The sequence below is a fragment of the Fusarium musae genome, chromosome 6 (genome assembly GCF_019915245.1).
Source record: "Fusarium musae strain F31 chromosome 6, whole genome shotgun sequence".
NCBI lineage: Eukaryota > Fungi > Ascomycota > Sordariomycetes > Hypocreales > Nectriaceae > Fusarium > Fusarium musae.
Window position 1 is genome coordinate 342,591 of NC_058392.1, and position 20,493 is coordinate 363,083.

Below are 20,493 nucleotides of genomic sequence, written 5' to 3' on the forward strand. Positions count from 1 at the left end.
CCTCCCGACCCTTTCTTCACCTCATTCTTACGTGGAGATTAGAAGTCTGGAGCAGTGGGTTTCTCAGTGAAAAAAGACCACTCTTTGTGGGACCATAACGTAAAAGTTAGCAAATCCATTGAAGCAATACAGATCTGGCCATTGCTTGTTTTTCTCCCAGCGTCAGCCGATCTCGCCCAATAAAGTATCGTCTAATTTTAACCGCGATCCTTATTGTCTGTCTGCCCGAGTTCGGTGCGCGACGCCATCGGGCCAGGCCGAAGAACCTCCAATGTTAGTGGGCCGACTTGACTCGAAAGCTAAACTAACATGAAGACATTTTTTCCCTTCTCACCGTTGTCGGCCATTTCTCGCCCCAAGTGGGAATTTATTTAAATACCACTGCTGTCCCAATTATTGTCGCGTCAATTGGTCTTACACTTTTGAGTCCCTTCTTTCTTCAACACTTGCGCCACCAAACTTAACGGGCGAACTTCACCATGAGCCATACAGAACCTAAAAGCGCTGCGGCGCCTGAAGATCAAGAGAAGGGCGTCAGCAATGCACCTCCAGCTTTTGTGCCTGAGCCTAGAAATGAAGATGCTGTTTTGGGGGATGAGGAAGCGGAGATTATTGACTATAAGACATTAACGTGGTGGTATGTTCACCCCAATATCCCCATTTCATATAGACACTGACAATTCCCAGGCAAGGCGGTATCGTCCTCATCGCAGAGACAGTATCCCTCGGCATCCTCTCCCTCCCCTCCGTCCTCGCCACAGTCGGTCTCGTCCCCGGCATAGTCCTCATTCTCGTAATGGGTTTCCTCTCCACATACTCCGGCCTCGTCCTCGCTGAGTTCCGCGCCCAATACCCCTTCGTCCAAAACTTTGGCGACGCCGTCGAAGTTATTGGAAAGTCCATCGGCATGGGACGCGTTTTTCAAGAGGTTTTTGGCTGGGCGCAGGTAATTTTCCAGGTTTTCGTCATGGGAAGCCATCTCCTCACTTGGACTATTTGCCTGAATACTCTTACGAATAGCTCGACTTGCACTATTGTCTGGGCTGTTGTTGGACTGGCGGTTTTCTGGGTACTCAATTTACCGCGTACGCTGAAGTACACGAGTTACATGTCTATGGCGTCTTGCATGTCGATCACGCTCGCTGTGCTCATCACGGTTGGAGATGTTGCGCGTGAGCGACCTATTGGTTCTGGAAGTATCGAGGTCGCTCGTGAGCTAGGTTTCACTGGTGCTTTCTTGGCTGTCACCAACATTGCCATTTCTTTCTCCAGCCACTCTTGCTTCTTCACTGTCATCTCTGAGTTCAAGAAGCCTGAGGACTGGCCCAAGGCTCTGGCTTTCCTCCAGATCGTCGACACTACTCTCTACCTCCTCGCTGCTGTCGTCATCTACGTCTTTGTCGGACCTGACGTTCCTTCGCCTGCTCTTTCTGCTGCTGGCTCCCATACTATGCGAAAGGTCATCTGGGGTATTGCTATCCCTACTATCGTCATTGCTGGTGTCATTTACGGCCATGTCGCTTCAGCCTACATCTTCCAGCGAATCTTCCGAAACACCAAGCACATGGTCCGCCGAACAAAGCTCTCTACTATGGTCTGGTTCGGTGTCACTTTCGGCATCTGGGCTTTGTCAATGGTCATCGCCGAGTCTATCCCTGTGTTCAACAACCTTCTAGGCCTTATCTGCGCTCTTTTCGCCTCGTGGTTCTCTTACGGACTTCCTGGTATCTTCTGGCTCTGGATGCACTACGGAAACTGGTTCAAGGATGGAAAACAGACTTGCAGATTTGTGGCCAATGTTATCCTCTTCCTCACTGGCTTCCTTATCTGCGTCCTTGGACTCTGGGCTTCCATTGAGGCGATTGCTGAAGGAGGAAGCAAAACTCCTTGGTCTTGCGCCAGCAACGCTGCGGAATAGACTACTTCTCATTTTGAGTAATAATGATAGATATACTACGAAGAATACCCATTTCTGTTTTAGTCCTGCTCATGTAGAAAATCTCTGCTGATATAATAGAATCTTTTCCTGCTATCTGATGCTTATATCTCCATCCACTATTCACTATGGACCAATTAAGCCTTGATGGATCCCTCTGAGCTGGGAGCCACAACAGTTGTTCTCTGTCGAAGATTGCCAGCTTCGTCATGTTCTTCATCCCACTGAGGAAGATCAGCATGGGGAACTTTAACCAGTCGGTGAGTGTTGGCTCCATTATCATCGACATTGGTAATCTCGGTGCGGATAGCATATCCTTTCCATTTGGGTAGCACGAACATCCAAACCACATAGTAAAGGGCGCAAACGAGGACACTAGAGACTGCTGTTAGTAAAATAGAAGATAGTGATATTCCTAGATTGACACTCACATGGCAATACCGACGACACAGTACGTCGCATACCAGAAGCTGACATCACCGGCATATGGGCCGCCCTTGGGAGGGTACCAAGGCATGACTAGGATAAACACCTGGACGAGAGTGTAGAAGATGATAGGAGCATGCCAGGCTTTGAAATCAGAGCGACCAATACCGGCCTTTGAGCGACGGCGGCGGATCACATAGAGACCGACAACCATGGCAAACCTGAACATGGCATCGGGGTATGTGCCCAGACTAACAACTATGAAAACGATCAGCATCAGAGAACATCAATAGGGATGAGGCTACTTACCGAAAGTGAAGGCATCACCAGCCGGGGGTGCGACAATCATGATGAAGGTCAACACCCACTTGAGGATGTAAGGACCAAGCGGAGTACCGAAAGGCTTAGTCGAGACCCAGAAGTTGGTCCAAGGCAAAACGCCCTGTCGACCAATCTCACGAAGCATACGAGCAGATCCAACCAACACAGCGAGAAGATTACCAAAGGCACTCAAGAGCACAAGGAAGTTAAGGACGTTGGCAGCAGACTTGCTGTCCCCAAAGAGTTTAGTAAAGAAGACTGATGCAGCAATCTCACTAGCCTCAGCGAACTCCTCCTTGGGAACGACAGCGAAGTAGGCGATATTGCAAAGCATGTACAGCACAGCGACGACAGTAAGCGAGATAGTACCGTTCCTCTTGAGCGTTGGGATAGGGTTCTGGATCTCGTTGACGACGTTGAATGCGTTCCAGTATCCGGCGTATGAGAAGACGATACTAACCAGGGCGCTGGCTAGATCGTTTCCGTTAGGGGTCGCACCGGCAAAAGCGTCACGGAAGTTATGGCCGGGGTCGGGGATGCGCTTGACGTTGCCGCCAAGGACAACGAAGCCTGCAATGCTGATGCTGTATGATGTGTTAGGGATGAAGGTTATGGAGGGATGGGTGGGCTTACAAGACGAGGGTGAGGATCTTCAAGGCGCCGATGAAGTTGACCAGCCAGAGGGAGTACTTGTTGTGCGCGATGACAAAGATGACAGCAAGGGTATAAGCTGCGATAGCGACACCTCGCATCTGCCATTCGGAGGGAGTTTCGCCAGTCATTCGCCAAAGGTACCTCGAAAGAACTATATATTGTCAGAACGCGCAAGCCCGAGGATGGAAGGTATCTTACCGACGGCGTTGCTACTGCTGAAGGACAGAATGACCGACTGGACAGCGAAAGTAACAGGGAAGAAGTGCTTAGGCCGAGGATATGCCTGTTCGAGATACACAACCTCTGAACCACTACGATTAGGAAAGTAACTCGCCAATTCGAGGTAAACGCTGAAACCAGATGCGGCCATGATGAAGCCGATGAACCAGATGATCAGCGCCAGACCGACAGACCCAGCACGGTTAAGAATGCTCGACGCTGAACACTGTTAGTCCCAACCTATTCCTTGTGTGTGGGGTTCCGGTCTGGGTAGGGAACGTACGCGTAGAAAAGATACCAGTTCCAATCATCATGTTAACATTCAGAAAGATAACCGTAAGCCAACCAACGTTGTATCCAAGCGGCGAGTGCGATTCGACAGGTGCACCGACAGCTTCTTGGTACGAAGGTTTAGATCCATTGCCGCCTTTGACGCGTGTATACGCAAGACCGCCATCGTGAATGACCGAGGGTTCGGAGTCGCTAGCCTCAGGGTCTGATGAGACGGTGGCGGTGGTTTTCTGGCTTTCAAAAAAGTTTGAGAAGCCCATTTTGCCGACGATGAAACCAATGGGTTAACTGATCAAAGCCGTGGTTTAGAGTCCTGATGAGGGTGCGTTTTAGCGGGAAGAGGGGAGATTGAGTTATATAAACATGGATCGTCTGTGCGACCGTGGTATGGGGTGGTGCAGGATGACACAATTCTCGAGGATCTTGACATGACGGCACCAAGACTCGGACTCCCCGTTGGAAATCCCACCCTGTGTATCCGAGCTGCAACGAGATAGTCGTATGCTTTGAAGAACATCCACTTAACAGGCAGGATCTCCGCGTGGGATGTGCTTTGTTTGCGGACTTGGATAACTGTTGGTGGCGAGATGGATCGGTCTAGATGGAGGTTGTATAACGTTGTAGTGCATTGTGTCACTTCGGCAGCTTGGAAATAAACTCGGTGGGTGTTTTTGATCGTATTTGAGAGTACGAATTTGTTTATCTAGATAAGAGAGTCGTACAAGATGTGCGCTCTGAATGCTATACAATGACCAGTGAGTCCAGTCTTTGAGGCCTATGTAGGGGTTGATGTCTCATCCAGCGATTCTTACGGCTTCACCAATGCATCATCCAAATCCCCATCAAGACCCTCAATCCCCCTCCACAAATTCGCCGAACTCCAAGTCAATCCCCCAGCTTTAACTCAGGACCTTAAAGAACTATCGGCGCCTCCCCGACTCAACCCTCCAATTCAGGAAACACATCGTCTGTTCAGACCAATGAACCCCCCTATAATTACTGTTTCGCAATAACGGGGATGCGATTGTATCATACCCAAAACAAGTGGGATACCCGACGATATCTGATAACGACATTGACTGTCGTGATAGCGAATCTATAATTGTTGCTCGATTGGGTTTAGCCTCGGAAAGGATCGAGAGGCCGCGGCTGCGGGAGACGAACCGGGCCCGCTGGAGCAAGCAGGGAGATTTGGCCGCGGGGTCTAATTGGTGAGGAGTTTGGGCAATTTGGATGATTCTCCAAGGCCAAGGCCAAGCTTTTGTGTTATTGATTTAGTGCTGACTTAGTGGGGGCTATGGTGTGCAGCGGGGTCTACATCTGTACCGGCGATGGTGTCTTGATTGGGTAATTCGACAGATAGTCGTGAATGTTTATGCTATACGTGCTAGGTAGTATCTATGCTATTAATCGAGCAATCGAAGGTACAGCCCGGCGTATTTCACCTTCACAACCAATCCGCTGAGTTTAGCAAGCCCTATGCAAGCGGCCGGCTCGCTTACTACCATGATATTTCTTTTCGAACAAGTTGAACCCTGCCCTGGACCTTCACAAAGAAGTAATTATTGATATACCGCACTTCCGATGCTGGGCTGCCTTTTCTGTATCCACAATGCAGCATCGAACACACTGCGCACCTTGTAATCTATGGTGCAAAGGCACCACTCCCCCGTTGTTATAATCAGAGAATTTAGGAAGCCAGCATTGCGAAAGAGCAACCCAGATAGATATATCTTTTGGGGGGAACACGCGTATGATGGGAGGGAGTAGAGTCAGCGAATCAATCATCGTAAGGAGCCCATCCCAGTGAACCAGAGTGGATTGAAACCCGCTAGGAGATTCACACATCTTGCTTTCGCAAGTGGCAGCCGTGAAAGCCCTGTTAAGCTCACACCAGATATAGGAGGCTCCAAAGGAGAAATGTCGGCCAGGGAATGATGGAGTTGAAAGTCTGTAGGTGGCACAAAGACAGGTGGTTGCCCTGGTATTCTCTTCAATAACAAGCTGGGCGTTGGGGCCAGGAGTCGATCTGTAATCCAAGTCGTCATATTTCGTTACGGTAGTCATAGAGATTGCATCGTAGCCGGCTTTCTCTACACTATCATCATCATTGAGCATCTGATCAGATACCGTATCGTACATTGAATGGTTCCACTGGATCTTGCCAGGAACAACTATCACGATACAAGCGGTCTGAGGATCAGATGTGATCTCCGCCAAGGTATTGAGATAGAAGCAGAGGCCGCTGTGTGAGGTTGCAACAGGGTTGCCACTACCCATATCTTTCTCGTGTTGCCGTCCTGTGAAAAGCATCTGGGCCAGCATGAGACTGCCCCCAGGCGGCCATGAGTTCATTAGGCCCTGGCCGACCGGGTCATAATCTGACAATTTTTTGTCGTGGGCCCTATACAAACTCTCTAAGCCCGAGCGCGCAGGCCGCACTTCGAGACCCTTCTGCATACAAATAGTCGGTATAGCTCTGATAAGCGTACAAATGGTTCGTATCAGTGTCAGCAGGCAGAAGGTGGTCTCCTCTCCCATTTCGTCTACATTTGGGCGGCAGTTGGTGCATGAACATAGTTGACGCAATGAGGTGAAAGCTTGAGAAAACTGTTGTGTGGTCTCGACGTATCCTTTGCTCATAGCCGCCTCCATTGATCGGTCCAGGACTGAGATTTGGCCGAGTTCTGGAAGCAAGCGCCGAGCCTACAGATAGAATCCTCTCCCATAACTAGATTCGGCTACTGGTGGATGGGTGTCTCGTGGATTATCTATTAGAGGATATTCCTCATGGCCCTCACCATCTCTCATGATGGCCAGGAAGATGCGTGCGGCAGAGCCAAGACAGGCTCCTGTAATCCGGGCTTGAGCTCCCAGCAGAAGTCTCATAGGGCCGCCAAAGGTATCAACCAAGCAGCTTTCCCATGAGACCCTGCCGTATGACATGATATCCTGATATTCTACATGTTCAAATAGCATTTCGCCGCTGCGAATGATATAGTGTCTGCTGTCAATTTGAATTAAGTCACTCGAACGCCCTTGATGGTAAGTTATGATAACTTGAGCACCTGGAGATGATTCACTTCGGGTGCCATCAGGCCGATAGATAATCGTGCCATCCTCATCCTGGACATCGACTCTGAGATCCAGAAGCCAATGAGCTACTGCGGCGATCCAAGCGCAATCTGTACCGCCTGACAAGAAAAGGCGATCAAGGCGTCCCGCTGACACTTCAAAGACTTCTTTCAAGACGAGCGCGATGTCCCTTGGCGACCCAGAACCTTGTAGGTTGCAAACGCCGTCTCTAAGACAGAGCTTTGTCAAGCCATGTAATACCAAACCTAACTCCGATGATGCCAGCAGTCCCCCAGAGCACTCAACTAGCGAAATTCATTGCCCCAACGCTAGGGTAAGCTCTGCTGGTGGATCGTATAGGAGGAAGAGCTCTCGTACAACCTTTGCAGCCACAATTGTAGAGAGTCCTTCTGTCAGACAGGCACAGATACTAAGGCAATTAAGATCCTCTGTAGATTCTTGCATGCTCCATATGATGTGCTTGACCCCGAACCCAAACCAGAGGACCTTTCCAAATGAAGGGAAAGCACTGATCTTATCGAGAGCTCGATGGAGACGTAATTCGCCATTAGGTCCGAGCTTGACGTTAGAAAAGATTGCCCTGGCGGCATAGACGGTGAAAGCTTCGATACCTGCTTTCGATAATCGTGGCAAAACATCGACAGAGAATGTGACGCTCCCACTCAATATTCTGGTCCAGTCCACTGTGCCTTGCTATTGGAACCCGATAGCAGTGCTAGGCTGTAGGTCTTGAGACATGAGGGGGGCGGACTGGCCCGAGTTTCCGCGAGGAGAAGCCATTTTGTTTCTGAGCTGAACAAAGTCGTTGTGCTAGCTGGAGATGAACGCGTTTCTGAAAGTATATGTTCAACGGTCAAATGATTGCAGAACAGTAATGATTAGGATGGTCAGAAGACGAAGGAAAGACTCAGAAAGCGGGGAAATGCACGTCGGGCATCAAAATGTGCAGTTCTTGATGTCATGAGGCGTCCAATAGACTGTCTCAAGATGCAGGTAGGCTGTGTGATATCTCACCGTACTTTTTCATCGTCCAGCTGAACCTACTCCTGCACGTTTGCGAAACCAGATATGTGCTGAGGGTTCATACCTCTGGACGCCCGCAAGCGATGCCTCTAATATATTCCAAGATTACCATTTTATAGCAATTAGCATGAATAATTACTATTGTTCTTAAGTATGTATGTCTTCATGCAGTGAGAAGCATCCAGATTCAACCTAGCGTCGATTGATCACCATTTCGGGAATGTATCGGCGACCCCGCCCGCACCGTCAGATCTCGGCGATTCCTACTCACTTCTTCCATGCTAGAGAAAGAAGGACACTACTTGAGCCGCATCAATATGCCGGTACCTAAAAAACCCTGTTCAGAATGCAAAAGTAAGAAACAAGCTCACTAAGTTGCCACATGACTAACGCTCAGATACTAGGCAAACATCTCAAATGTCTGTCCACTCCAGTCAAGGCAACCGAAGGGCATGGTCTAACTCGAGATCCTAGGCGCCGGTGACGAGGCTGTATGTACACGATGTCTCAAAAAAGGACTAGAATGTGTCCGACTGGGACGAAATCGGCAGTTCAGAGATGGTTCATCAGCGAAGTATGATGCCAAGTTCTCAGGGTCGCAGAATTGGGTGAACAGTAGTGCAAAAGAATGCAAGTGTGCTTTATATAACACCTGTCCAGATAAATAGCTGATTGCCTAGCAGTTCGTCTTCAAACAAGTTCGCGACGCGCAACACAGAGAATCGCTCTCGCAGATGAGGCCTCGTCTTCAACGACAAACACAACAAGCCGGCCAGCTATGAATAACAACGGAACATCCGGTGGAGCTTTTGACTTTACACTAGGAGGTTCACCATATTTTGACTCCACCATTTCATCAAGTCTAACCCCTTCCCGTGGCGGACACTCGCAACCTTCAGCCCTGTCATCACTCGAAACCCAACCTTCACAACGTCCGCTAGCACTATCTCAACGTGGTCCTTCTTGGGGCGGCTTACTTCATGCGTTGGAACCACCACATCAGCGAGACTTGCCATTAGAAGGTGTTCAAGAAGCATGTCTCTTACGATACTTTATCGAGGAGCTATCCCACTGGGTAAGCTCTGTATTATCAGTCCAGAACAACGATACTGACTCTCTAGTTTGATCTGGTCGACCCTCAACGGCAGTATCAGCTCGTCGTCCCCGAGAGAGCCCGGCGGTATCCTCCCCTACTTAACGCCATATTAGCAATGTCAGCTAGACATTTATGTCGCGTTGAGAAATACAAGACGCCCCGAGGGATAGTATATCGCGGGCAACCATTACCAAATCTTAGTTCCCATTCTGCAGTGGAATACATGCTCAAATGCATCCCCGTCCTCAAAGACTTCCATGCCACAGAAGATGGAGAGACGCGAGAACTTATCGTGACAACAGCCGTTATTCTGAGGCATTTTGAGGAGCTCGATGACGAAGACGAAGATCCTGCTCTCGTTACTCGCCCAGATGAAGGTGTAAACTTCCTCGCGATTCTCAACGCTGTCTTACGAAGTCTTACGTCGGATGATCTTATTAACCGCCGAGAACTTCTTATCGCTTCTTACTGGGTTGCTTTACGACAAGAGGTCTACTATGCCCTCCGAAAAGGATATCCAGCGCAGATGGTTGAACCACCTGCTGAGTGGTCGGATATATCGCCAGCGAACAGGATTGTCTTCCATACAAGTCAAGTTACCAAATGGTTATTTGACGACAAGTCGGAGAGTGGATGGCGTCAGTACCCTTCTCGCACTTTGCCAGCTTCAAATACTAACCATTCGATGGTCAGATAAACTAAAGGAACAGGAGGAATATCTTGATCAATATGTAACCGGTCGCTTTGAACCCATTCTTCATCGACCACCAGATAGGGTTTTGGGTGAGGTATTCCCAACAATGTGGTATGCATCGCCAATTGCCCTGACTGGCATGCAGCACATGATGATAGCGAAAATGATACTCACCGCAGAGTCACCTCTTCTCTCGTGAGCCGCCATTACCCTCTGTCAGGCTTGCACTAATCTTGACAGACAAGCCGAAGATGTCCGAGCCGCATACCGCAAAGCCGAAGGCGAAGTGCGAAACCTAGTCCTCCAAGTCTGCGGTACAGCCGTCCAACATCCCGATACTCAGCCAGGTCTGGTAAATGCCATCTTGGCTATACAGATGTATGGGAGTTACTTCACTGATCCATGGGAACAAGAGGCGCTTAAGAAAACAGTTCAGATGTTTAAGGATTGTCAGGCTTGGCCGTTGCCTAAAGCGTTGAGGGAGAGATATTATAAGTCATAGCGGGTTTTGTAGGGTTGGTTGAGTGTCATTGGCGTGTGTTGTGTTGTGTTGATACACACTTCTCGGATTCTCGGCCTATCATCTTGCACGGCTTATTGATGCGTCTGACACATTGTGTAGTCATTGCAATGCTTCCAGGGGTGAAGGGATGCGTCCAGCTTATATGCAGACAACTAGCAGGCTTACTCTTCCGTAAACGACAGGCCCCATCTGGGAGCAGCCTTTACGGCCACAGGCCAATAGACTTACACTGAATCATGCAACGGATCATCTTTCCTTATTCAGCTTGTGGACAAGCTCAGTTGCAGATTATTAAATGTCTGCCTTTGTGATGTGACGGAGAATTGTTCCGTTTTCTACGTTGAGGCCAGAGAACCAAATATGGCAATCCAGAGGGAGTTCGCCGGGTCATACCGAATCAAGCTAGCCTCAAGCGACTGTATGCCCAATCAAGCAGCTACTGCCGCAACATCTCCTGATATAGTAGCCCCGGCGAGGAAATTTCGGCAACATCTGCTTAGATAGGTAACCATTTGTTGGCGTTTGAGTATGATCAGGTCTATCGAGACGAGTTATTCGGAGATAGTTCGCAAGATGATTATAAACTTTTACACAATAGGTATGAAGAAGAGAGGCAGAGAAGTATAAAGACGTCTGTTTCTTCTTCCATCTCCAGAGTCTGAAATACCATCAATCTCATTCAACTCAGCCCAACAGAAAAGTCCTTCGGTTACCGTTCCCATTTTCATACCCTACATCATGTCCCAGACCTTAAACATCGCTGTTGTTGGCCTTGGTCGCATGGTAAGGCTTGTTCCCTCCCTTCAAATCAATTATACTGACCAGAACCAGGGCAAGCGACACGTCCATACTCTCTTGTATAGGGTACCCCATGCTTAACATAAAGCGGATAATAAAGTCAATAATTAAAATAGGTAAGTAAATATAAGAGTAAATAACCTTAATTACTATTATAATTCTTCTTTTATAGTTATAATAAATAGATATAAAATACTATATATAAAAGTTACTATATTAAATTACTTAACTTTTTTCCTTAAAGAAATACTAGTTTTACTTATAGAAGTAAATCTAGGTAAAAATATTATTCTTCTAGGTTAGCTAGAAATAGCTATAATATCTTTCTATTTATTATATTATATAATAACTATATATATATTATTTTTTAATAATATACCCTTCTTTTTATTAAAAATATAATTAATTCCTTTACTTAATTAATTTTATAATATCCCTTTTTTATTAATAAGTAATATTTATATATTAATTATATTAGTAATTAGGCTAATTATAAATCTTTCTTTTATTATATAATAGCTTTACTTTTACTTAATAATTAATATTATAGCTATATTAATATATAATTATATATAAAATATAATACTATATTAATTATATTATTAAATAAGATTTACTTATAATAGTTATATAACTTATTATATAATATAATATCTATTACTTAATTAAATTAATTATTATACTAACTATAACTATATTATATTTTATTTAATACTCTTCCTTAAGCTAATAAATCCTAATATAGATTATTAAGCTTATATTTCTTTATATTAAAAAAAGAAATAAACTTCTTATATTATAGTTTAGTAAGCAGTTTTATTAAGCTATTAGTAGCTATTTAATTAGTAGCTATATATTCTAGCTTAATATAACTATCTATAATTACCTTTTATATATAATAGTATTTAATATATATCTGCTTTATATATATATAAAATTTAGGGTTATATACTAGTTTAATTATACTTTAATTATTATAGAAAATAATAATTAATTTATTAAGTAATTAGCTAAGCTTTTTTATAAAGCCCTATATTTATATTACTTTATAAGTTACTATAAATAATATATAGTATTTAGCTTTAATTATAGACTTTATAATTATTTTTTATTTTTATAATACCTATAAAATCAGTTTTCTATATATAAAAAGAACATACCTAGCAGTTAATTAGCTAGTTTTAGGATTACTTATATAATTAGAGTTTATATATCTATAAATTCTATAAGTATTACTAAACTATTTCTTATTTAATTTATAATAGTAAATTCTTAAATTATAATATTTATTAAAGTACTAAGTAATTCTCTTTATATAATTAAAGTAATTAGCTATTAGGTTTATAATAAATTATACTTATAAACTATTTATAAAAGTAATATTAAGTTAGGTCTATATAGTAAGGTAATTCATTTTATTAATAAATTAAGTAAATAAGATATATACTTTATTATCTATTAGCTTACTTAATATTTTTATAACTAAATATAAGCCTATATCTATTAATATACTAACTAGTTAGTATAATTCTAGCCTAGTTATAGTAAAAATATTATTAATATATATACCTTAAGAGATTAAAATACTAGTTTATATTCTCTAGATTATAACTTTAAGAAAATAACTTAAAAATCTACTTTTTTTAAATTTAAAAGTATTTTTTATTAAATTATATAGCTTATTAGTACTTTCTTTAAATTCAGTAACTAATAGTATATTATTAATATATATTATAATAATCTAATTAGTATCCTTTTTAATATATATAGATATATTAGTCTTAAGTTATTTAAAGTTAATTTTACTTATCTCTTTATTAAATTTAATTTACTATTATTTTTAGATTATTTAAGTTTATATAATACTTTATTTAATAATATAATAGTATTTTTAAACTAGCTAAACTTTTAGGCCTAAACTTTTCCCTTTAGTAATTTTATAAATTAAATAAGTATAAGAAACTACTTAATATAGATAAATTTATTAAAGTTACTATTTAAATAAGTAGCTATAATATTAGCTTAAGATAGATCCTTTTCTTCTTAGACTAAAAAAGCAATAATTACTCTTTATAAAGTAAATCTAACTATTAAAAAGAATATTTTATTATAATTAATTCTCTCCTTCTATTAGAAGCCTCTTACTATAAGATATATCTTTTATTTAATAATATAACTATATTTATCTTATTTATATTAAGTTACCTATTTTATTATAAAGAGGTAATAGCCTTTAGAAAGGTTAGCCTTATTTATAAAGTAAATTATATCTTTCTTAAATAAGTTAATAAATTTAGAAATTATTATTTCTTATTAAAGCTTACTATTAAGTTAATTAAGTATAGCTTTAAGAGTTAAAGGGTTAGGGAATTTATAGCTTTAAGTTACTATTTTAAGTATAAAGTTATCTTTCTTTTATTAAAATATTTCTTTAGGCTAGGATCTTTTAATCTTATCCCTATATTTATAATTACTTTACTTATAGAATATAATATATAAAGTCTAGTAAATCTTTTTAATTTAAAAATTATATACTTTATAAATAAATTAATTATTAAATCTAATTAAGATACCTTTTTATACTCTTAAGGTTAGCTTATTAAATATAACTTAATCCTTTAGTTTAATATTAATAAAATACTTTATATTAATTACTTAAAGGTAAGATATATCTAGTTTATTATTACCTAATTTTAGATTATTCTAAAACACTTTATATAGTATTATCTAAATATTAGATCTATTAACTTAAATCTTTATAACTATAATATTTATAATATTAATTATATTTAGTAATACCTCCTTTTAAAAATATAAAGGGATATTAAGATTATTAATTATAATTATATAGCTTTTATTAAGTATAATTTAGTTAGTATATTTATAAAATCCTACTTACTTATAGCTATAAAGTAGAATTATTTTATAATATATTTTTATATTTTTTATAAATTCTTAAATTAAATAATTATAAAATTCTCCTTTTATATCTTTATATAGGATTATAAGATATTTTCTAGTTTATAAGTATTACTATATAATTAATATATATATAAAAGGGGAAGCTCTATTTTTAATTAATAAAGTATTACCTTTCTTAAAGTAAGACTTATTATTAATTATAAAATATAAATATTATATTTTTAAGCTTATTAGTAGTTTAAAGAAGTAAAAATCTATATATATATAATTAAATACTTAGTTAGATTATAGTTAAATGGTTTTTAAGATAAATCTAATGCTTTTAGCTAGTTTATATATATTATAAGGGTTAACTTATAGTTCTTTTATATTACTTATACCTTTTATATATTTTATTATTTATATTATATTTTTATAGCTTATATATATAAGGCATCTATACTAAAGTTAAGTATCTTTTACTTAGCTTAATATATTTATTACTATAAGACTAGCTTTTAACTATAAGCTACCTTTAATTTTAAGTAAAAAGCTATAAGTAGGAATATTTAGTTAAGTAATTTTATAATTATATATATTAAAAATATTATTTTAGATAATATATCTACTATTTTAATATATTTTTTTACTTAAAAATATATTTAATAAAAAAGTTTTAATTAAAAGTATAGCTTTTAGCTTTATATTAATAGGCTTTCTATTAACTATAATTTATATATAAGCCTGCTTAATTACTATTAAGTATATTATACCTCTTCTTATTATAATTAGAAATTTATAGCTAAATAGCTTTTAATAACTATTATAAAACTACTTTATATTATTTACTATATATATATCTGCTTTAATATCCTAAAGCTATTAGTCTTAATAAGTATTTAATTTTATATTAAGGGATTAAATAATATAAATTCTAGTCTCTAGATATTTAGTTTCTTTTTTATTAAGTATAGTAGTATTACTTAAGTTATCTTTTAAATAGGTAAGATTTATTATATTATATATATTTTAGTTCCTTTTTTTACTTTAAAGACCTAAGTTTAGTTCTATACTTTCTAATTATTATTTTTAATCTTAAAGTTTAATTACTAATTATAGAAAAATAAATAAAGTCTAAAGAGTAAGATCTATAGATTCTAAAGCCTTTTATTTCTAGGAGATCTCTTTATATTCCTTTTTAATAGTAATAAGCTTTATAATAATTAAAGTTTAAGGTTTAATAGACTTAATAATTAGTTCCTTATACTAATAATTAGTTTTATTAAGTTCTTTATATATATTATTCTTATTTTCTATATAACTATATAATAAATTATACTTATAAAATACTAATTTAATTAAATTATATATATTCTTTATTATATTTATTATATCTTATATAGGATTACTATATAGACTAAAGTAATAGTTATTTATAAGTCCTTATACTTAAGAAAATACACTAGTGTTTATACTTTATTATAAGGTATTTTTTATAATAAAGTTATTTATAGTAAATTTATAATAGATTTACTTAAGCTCTTGCTAAATAAAGTGCTTTATTTAGACTATAAAAAAGGTCAGTTTATAAGAAAAGTTATTTATATTAAATATATATTTAATTTATTATATATTTATCTTTATTTTTTTTTCTTTTTATTTTAGCTTTTTATATTTCTTTTAATAATTAGCTTCTTTATACCCTTTTTTCTTATAATAATTATATATAATATTAGGCTTAGGAATACTACTTTATTTATTAAAAGGTACCTTATTACTTAAAAAGTTATTTTACTTTTTTAATTTCTTTTTATTTTTATTTTTAAATTATATTTTTACTTATAGTTATATTTTATTTATATATTATACTAAATCCTTAAAATACTTATAAATACTATAATTAAGTAAACCTTTCTAATAAAATTAATAAGTTTAGTAAAACTAGTTATTATTAATTAATAAGATAGTATAAGATAAATAGTAAAAAAAGATATTATTAAGTAATTTACTATTTACTACTTTATAAAAAAATATAATTAATTAAAACTTTTTAATAAAAATTAAAATATATCTTTAAGTTCTTAAACTAAAATTATTAAATTTAGCTAATATATTATCTTTATATAAAGTAAGTAAGCTAGTAAATTATTTTTCTAGATATTTAAATATAATTAAGCTATAACTATATTATTAGATAATATTAAATACCTTTCCTTTATATATAGTAATAATTATATTTAGGAAAAATACTTTACTATATATAATAAGGCTAAAGTTAAGTTCCTATCTAATACTTATAAAAGTACTTTTAACTACTAGTTTTTAAATAAGCTATTATTTAGCTTTTTTAAAATACTAGTCTTTATTAATTAAGATTTTAAAGTCTTTAAGATTAATAATCTTTTTATACTCTTTATTATTTAAATTATATTTATCTATTAGTACTTATTTCTCTTACTTAAATTAAGATATAATAAATATAGTATTAAAAAGTAATATTCTTTATATTAGTATAGGCTATATTATAGTTAAGTCTTAATAAAAGTTAAAAAGGGATATAAATTAATATAATAATATAATAAAGTTATTATTATTATCTAGTAATAACTACTATAATTACCTTTAAGGGAGTCTTTATTAAAAATAACTAATAGCTAGATATAGAGGTATATTAAAATAAATATAATAAGGCTAAGAGGCTATTAGGTTAAGGGCTTTAGTATATTATTTCTTAGACTCTATTTCCTAAAGGAAAGTAGTATTTTCTTTAATAGTACTATTTTAAGTAATTAGTTAAGGTAAGCTTATAGCTTAAGGAGATTCTAAATTATCTTTTTCTTAAATTATTATAAGAAAGGAGATAGTTAGTTATTTTAAAGCTTTAAGCTAAATAAACTTACTTTTAGCCTAAATACTTTACTATAGGGTTAGTGTTTATATACTTAGTTAAAATTATACCTTAATAGATAATATTTTAGCTTAAGTAGCTAAAGTAAATTATTAAAATATACTAGATATAGATACTTTGCTTTTTCTAGTATTAAATAGTTTAGTAAGTAACTTTTTATTAACTATAATATTAAGTAAAAAGTAATATTATATTAATAAGTACTATATTATAAGTAATATAATATAGTTTAACTAATATAACTAAAATATAAATTATTTTACTTAAAGATATAAAATAAATTTATAATAATAAAGTAGTCTAGGCTTATAACTTATAAAGTAAATAATAAAGTTAATAATTAAAATAAATAAGTAAATATAAAAGTAAATAATCTTAATTACTATTATAATTTTTCTTTTATAGTTATAATAAATAAATATAAAATACTATATATAAAAGTTATTATATTAAATTATTTAACCTTTTTCTTTAAGGAAATACTAGTTTTACTTATAAAAGTAAATTTAAATAAAAATATTATTCTTTTAAATTAGCTAGAAATAGCTATAATATCTTTCTATTTACTATATTATATAATAGCTATATATATATTATTCTTTAATAATATACCTTTCCTTTTATTAAAAATATAATTAATTCCTTTACTTAATTAATCTTATAATATCCCTTTTTTATTAATAAGTAATATCTATATATTAATTATATTAGTAATTAAGCTAATTATAGATCTTCTTTTTATTATATAGTAGCTTTACCTTTACTTAATAATTAATATTATAGCTATATTAGTATATAATTATATATAAAGTATAATACTATATTAATTATATTATTAAATAAGATTTACTTATAATAGCTATATAACTTATTATATAATATAATATCTATTACTTAGTTAGATTAATTATTATATTAACTATAACTATGTTATGTTCTATTTAACACTTGAGTCGTCGCAGTATATAGCTTAATAGAGCATGAAGTTAAGTGGGCCCAAGAGAACGAAGAGTATAAAGAGTTCGACATCTCTGTCTATGACAGCTACGATGAGATGCTCAGCCATCCTGGCCTTCAAGCTGTTTGGATTTCTACCAGCACCGATGTGCACTCCAGTCAGTCGCTTGCTGCCCTTGACAAAGAACTGCACGTCCTTTGCGAGAAGCCTTTGAGCACTGATATGGCTGAGGTATGTTTTACCTCAATTCTTTTTACTGAGGCTTGCTGACCATGAAGACAGGCTCAAACTGTCGTTGATGCAGCAAAGAAGAACCCCCGTCTTAAGGTCATGGCTGGTTTCTCTCGTCGCTTCGATGCTTCATACCGTGACGCAGCTGCCAAGATCTATAAGGACAAAGCCATCGGGGAACCATTCATGGTTCGCTCAAGCACATGCGATCTTCTCGACGAAACCGGGTTCTTCGTTCGCTATGCCTCTCGCAACGGCGGCATTTTCGTCGACTGCGCCATTCACGACATTGACTTGTCACTCTGGTATCTCGGCAACCCAATCCCTAAAGCGTGCTGGGCAACCGGCACTCTCCAACACCACCCTGAACTCAAAGACCTCAATGACGTCGACAATGCAGTCGGCATCGTCGAATTCTGGGGCGGCAAGATCGCTTACTTCTACTGTTCTCGAACTCAAGCCCACGGTCATGATGTCTGCACTGAGATCACCGGAAAGACTGGTAAGATCTCAGTCAACGTTGTTCCCAAGGCGAATAATGTGGTTCTTGCGGATAAGCTTGGTATTCGTCATGAGGTTCAGCCTGAGTATTGGCAGCGATTCGAGGATGCTTTTGCACTGGAGGCTAATGAGTTTACGGATACGGTGTTGAGGGATAAGCCGGTTCCTTTGCCTATTGAGGGTGGGATGCAGGTTATGAATATTGGCCGGGCGCTTCAGCATGCGCTGTTGAGTGGGGAGTTGGTCAAGTTTGATGAGAAGGGCAATTGGGAGTAGATCACGTTAAACATAAATCGTGTTGGCTTCACTACTAGCTATGAGATATTTCGATGGTTGATAGCGATGTAGAAGTCTTTGGCCATGATATGACATGAAATGCATGATAAGCTACTGCATCGAAGCATGTGATTTGATGCTATTCCCAGCCACCTTTATGCACAAATGCACCAGCGTCGCATGATGCATTCTCCCCCAACCAATCAAAAAGTGGACGTATATCCACCCACAAGCATGAATTACCCACCCGAAAATTAAACGCGCTTCTTATCTCTCTCATCAACCTCAAATCTTGATTCTCACCCTCACCTCACTCTCCCCATTAAACGCCACTCACTCACACACCATGGGCATCTTCCGCTTGGCCAGAAAAACAGTCTTCGCCGGCTTGTTGGGCACCTCCACAGCCGCTGCGTACCTCGCATCTCGAAACCCCGTCATCTCCCCGCTCCCCGCTAACGACCCCATCTGGTCGTCTCGTCTCTTCAGGAGGGCCAATCCAAATGGTAACCCTGCTACCCAGGATGTCGTCATCAAGCGCATTCCGTTTGACAAGATTCGTCCGGAGTTGCTGCAGAATAACAATGAATTGACGCTTGAGTTTTGTCGTGGCGTTTGGAGCGGTTGGGGTAAGTGACTTTTGTATCTCAGTGAGCTTTGGGTTATCGCTCACCGATTTAGGCTTCGCTATTCAACGTCAATATGCGCAATTGAAGTACCGCGGTCCCGAGACAGAGCACCAGCTCTGGGATCCTGAGCAGCTCGCCACAGCAACCTACGACAAGGGCGCCGTTATTACTGACCATTTCGAAGTCGTTGAAAAGACTCCTACGTCCATCACCGTGCGCTGCGGCGACTCACCGCGCAACCAGCCCCTGCGCCCATCTGATGGTCTTTTCCAGATCAGCGCTACTATCGACAAGGCGCATGAGGAAGTTGAGTTGCGCCTCAAGAGCGTTTTGTTCTCCAGCGAGGGCAAGGTTGCGGGGAACAAGGGCCCCATGTCTCCGTTCATTGAAGAGCTGCATCAGTGGTATGCGAGGCTCTGGGCTGAGACTGCGTCTTGGAAGCTTCTTAAGTGATGGGAGGATTATGAGTTATGATATACCATGTAGATCGTGGGCAGCTGCTGCACTGACGAAATGAACGAACATGTCTGAATTGCAAGATCTGTTTTCTCTATTTTTCTGGTTCTGGCATTTTTGAGCTTGAAAGGGTGATCTGATCGATACACGGTTGTAGAAGTCTAACAGTTTATGTGAAGATAACATGCGTCTTCAGAAAGGCACATCAGTCACGACATTCGTTCAGGGTTTTCGTCATACGATGAGCCCCGCTCATTTCACTGTGCCCTTTCGTGGAGTCGAGGACATGGCAACGTTCGATAATAGAGTCAAATGTTAGAAACTTGAGTGCATAGTGATTCATCAGCTGGTGGACATTCGATAGTGGCTTGCGAAAATAAACTGACAGGTGTATATAAGTACTAGGACAATAAGCGCGCACTGTCATGTACCGCCACATTCGCACGAACTGCCATGTGCTAACAGAACTTCGCACTGTCTTAGTCATCAGACACCGAGTTGAGTTTTTGCGACATGGCGTCTTGCTCGAGAATCTTCGCTGACATATCACCCAGAT

The 20,493-nt window shown here is 38.0% G+C and overlaps 5 protein-coding genes across 5 annotated transcripts; 4 read left to right on the forward strand and 1 right to left on the reverse strand.

Moving 5' to 3' along the window:
• Positions 1-479: 479 nt before the first annotated feature.
• J7337_007974 (uncharacterized protein) lies at positions 480-1,918 on the forward strand (the record flags this gene model as incomplete). The annotated part of the gene is made up of 2 exons (XM_044825601.1): positions 480-637; positions 688-1,918. 2 exons carry the CDS (start codon positions 480-482, stop codon positions 1,916-1,918), a joined length of 1,389 nt encoding a protein of 462 aa, XP_044678518.1.
• A 155-nt stretch (positions 1,919-2,073) lies between these two features.
• J7337_007975 (uncharacterized protein) lies at positions 2,074-4,107 on the reverse strand (the record flags this gene model as incomplete). Its single annotated transcript, XM_044825602.1, has 6 exons — positions 2,074-2,311; positions 2,368-2,620; positions 2,672-3,267; positions 3,317-3,488; positions 3,536-3,775; positions 3,840-4,107. 6 exons carry the CDS (start codon positions 4,105-4,107, stop codon positions 2,074-2,076), a joined length of 1,767 nt encoding a protein of 588 aa, XP_044678519.1.
• A 5,178-nt stretch (positions 4,108-9,285) lies between these two features.
• Positions 9,286-10,258, forward strand: J7337_007976 (uncharacterized protein; the record flags this gene model as incomplete). The annotated part of the gene is made up of 3 exons (XM_044825603.1): positions 9,286-9,700; positions 9,756-9,951; positions 9,997-10,258. The coding sequence occupies 3 exons, from the start codon at positions 9,286-9,288 to the stop codon at positions 10,256-10,258; spliced, it is 873 nt and encodes a 290-aa protein (XP_044678520.1).
• A 7,682-nt stretch (positions 10,259-17,940) lies between these two features.
• On the forward strand, positions 17,941-18,852 carry J7337_007977 (uncharacterized protein; the record flags this gene model as incomplete). The annotated part of the gene is made up of 2 exons (XM_044825604.1): positions 17,941-18,075; positions 18,127-18,852. 2 exons carry the CDS (start codon positions 17,941-17,943, stop codon positions 18,850-18,852), a joined length of 861 nt encoding a protein of 286 aa, XP_044678521.1.
• Positions 18,853-19,198: 346 nt separating this feature from the next.
• Positions 19,199-19,934, forward strand: J7337_007978 (uncharacterized protein; the record flags this gene model as incomplete). The annotated part of the gene is made up of 2 exons (XM_044825605.1): positions 19,199-19,481; positions 19,534-19,934. 2 exons carry the CDS (start codon positions 19,199-19,201, stop codon positions 19,932-19,934), a joined length of 684 nt encoding a protein of 227 aa, XP_044678522.1.
• Positions 19,935-20,493: the final 559 nt, after the last annotated feature.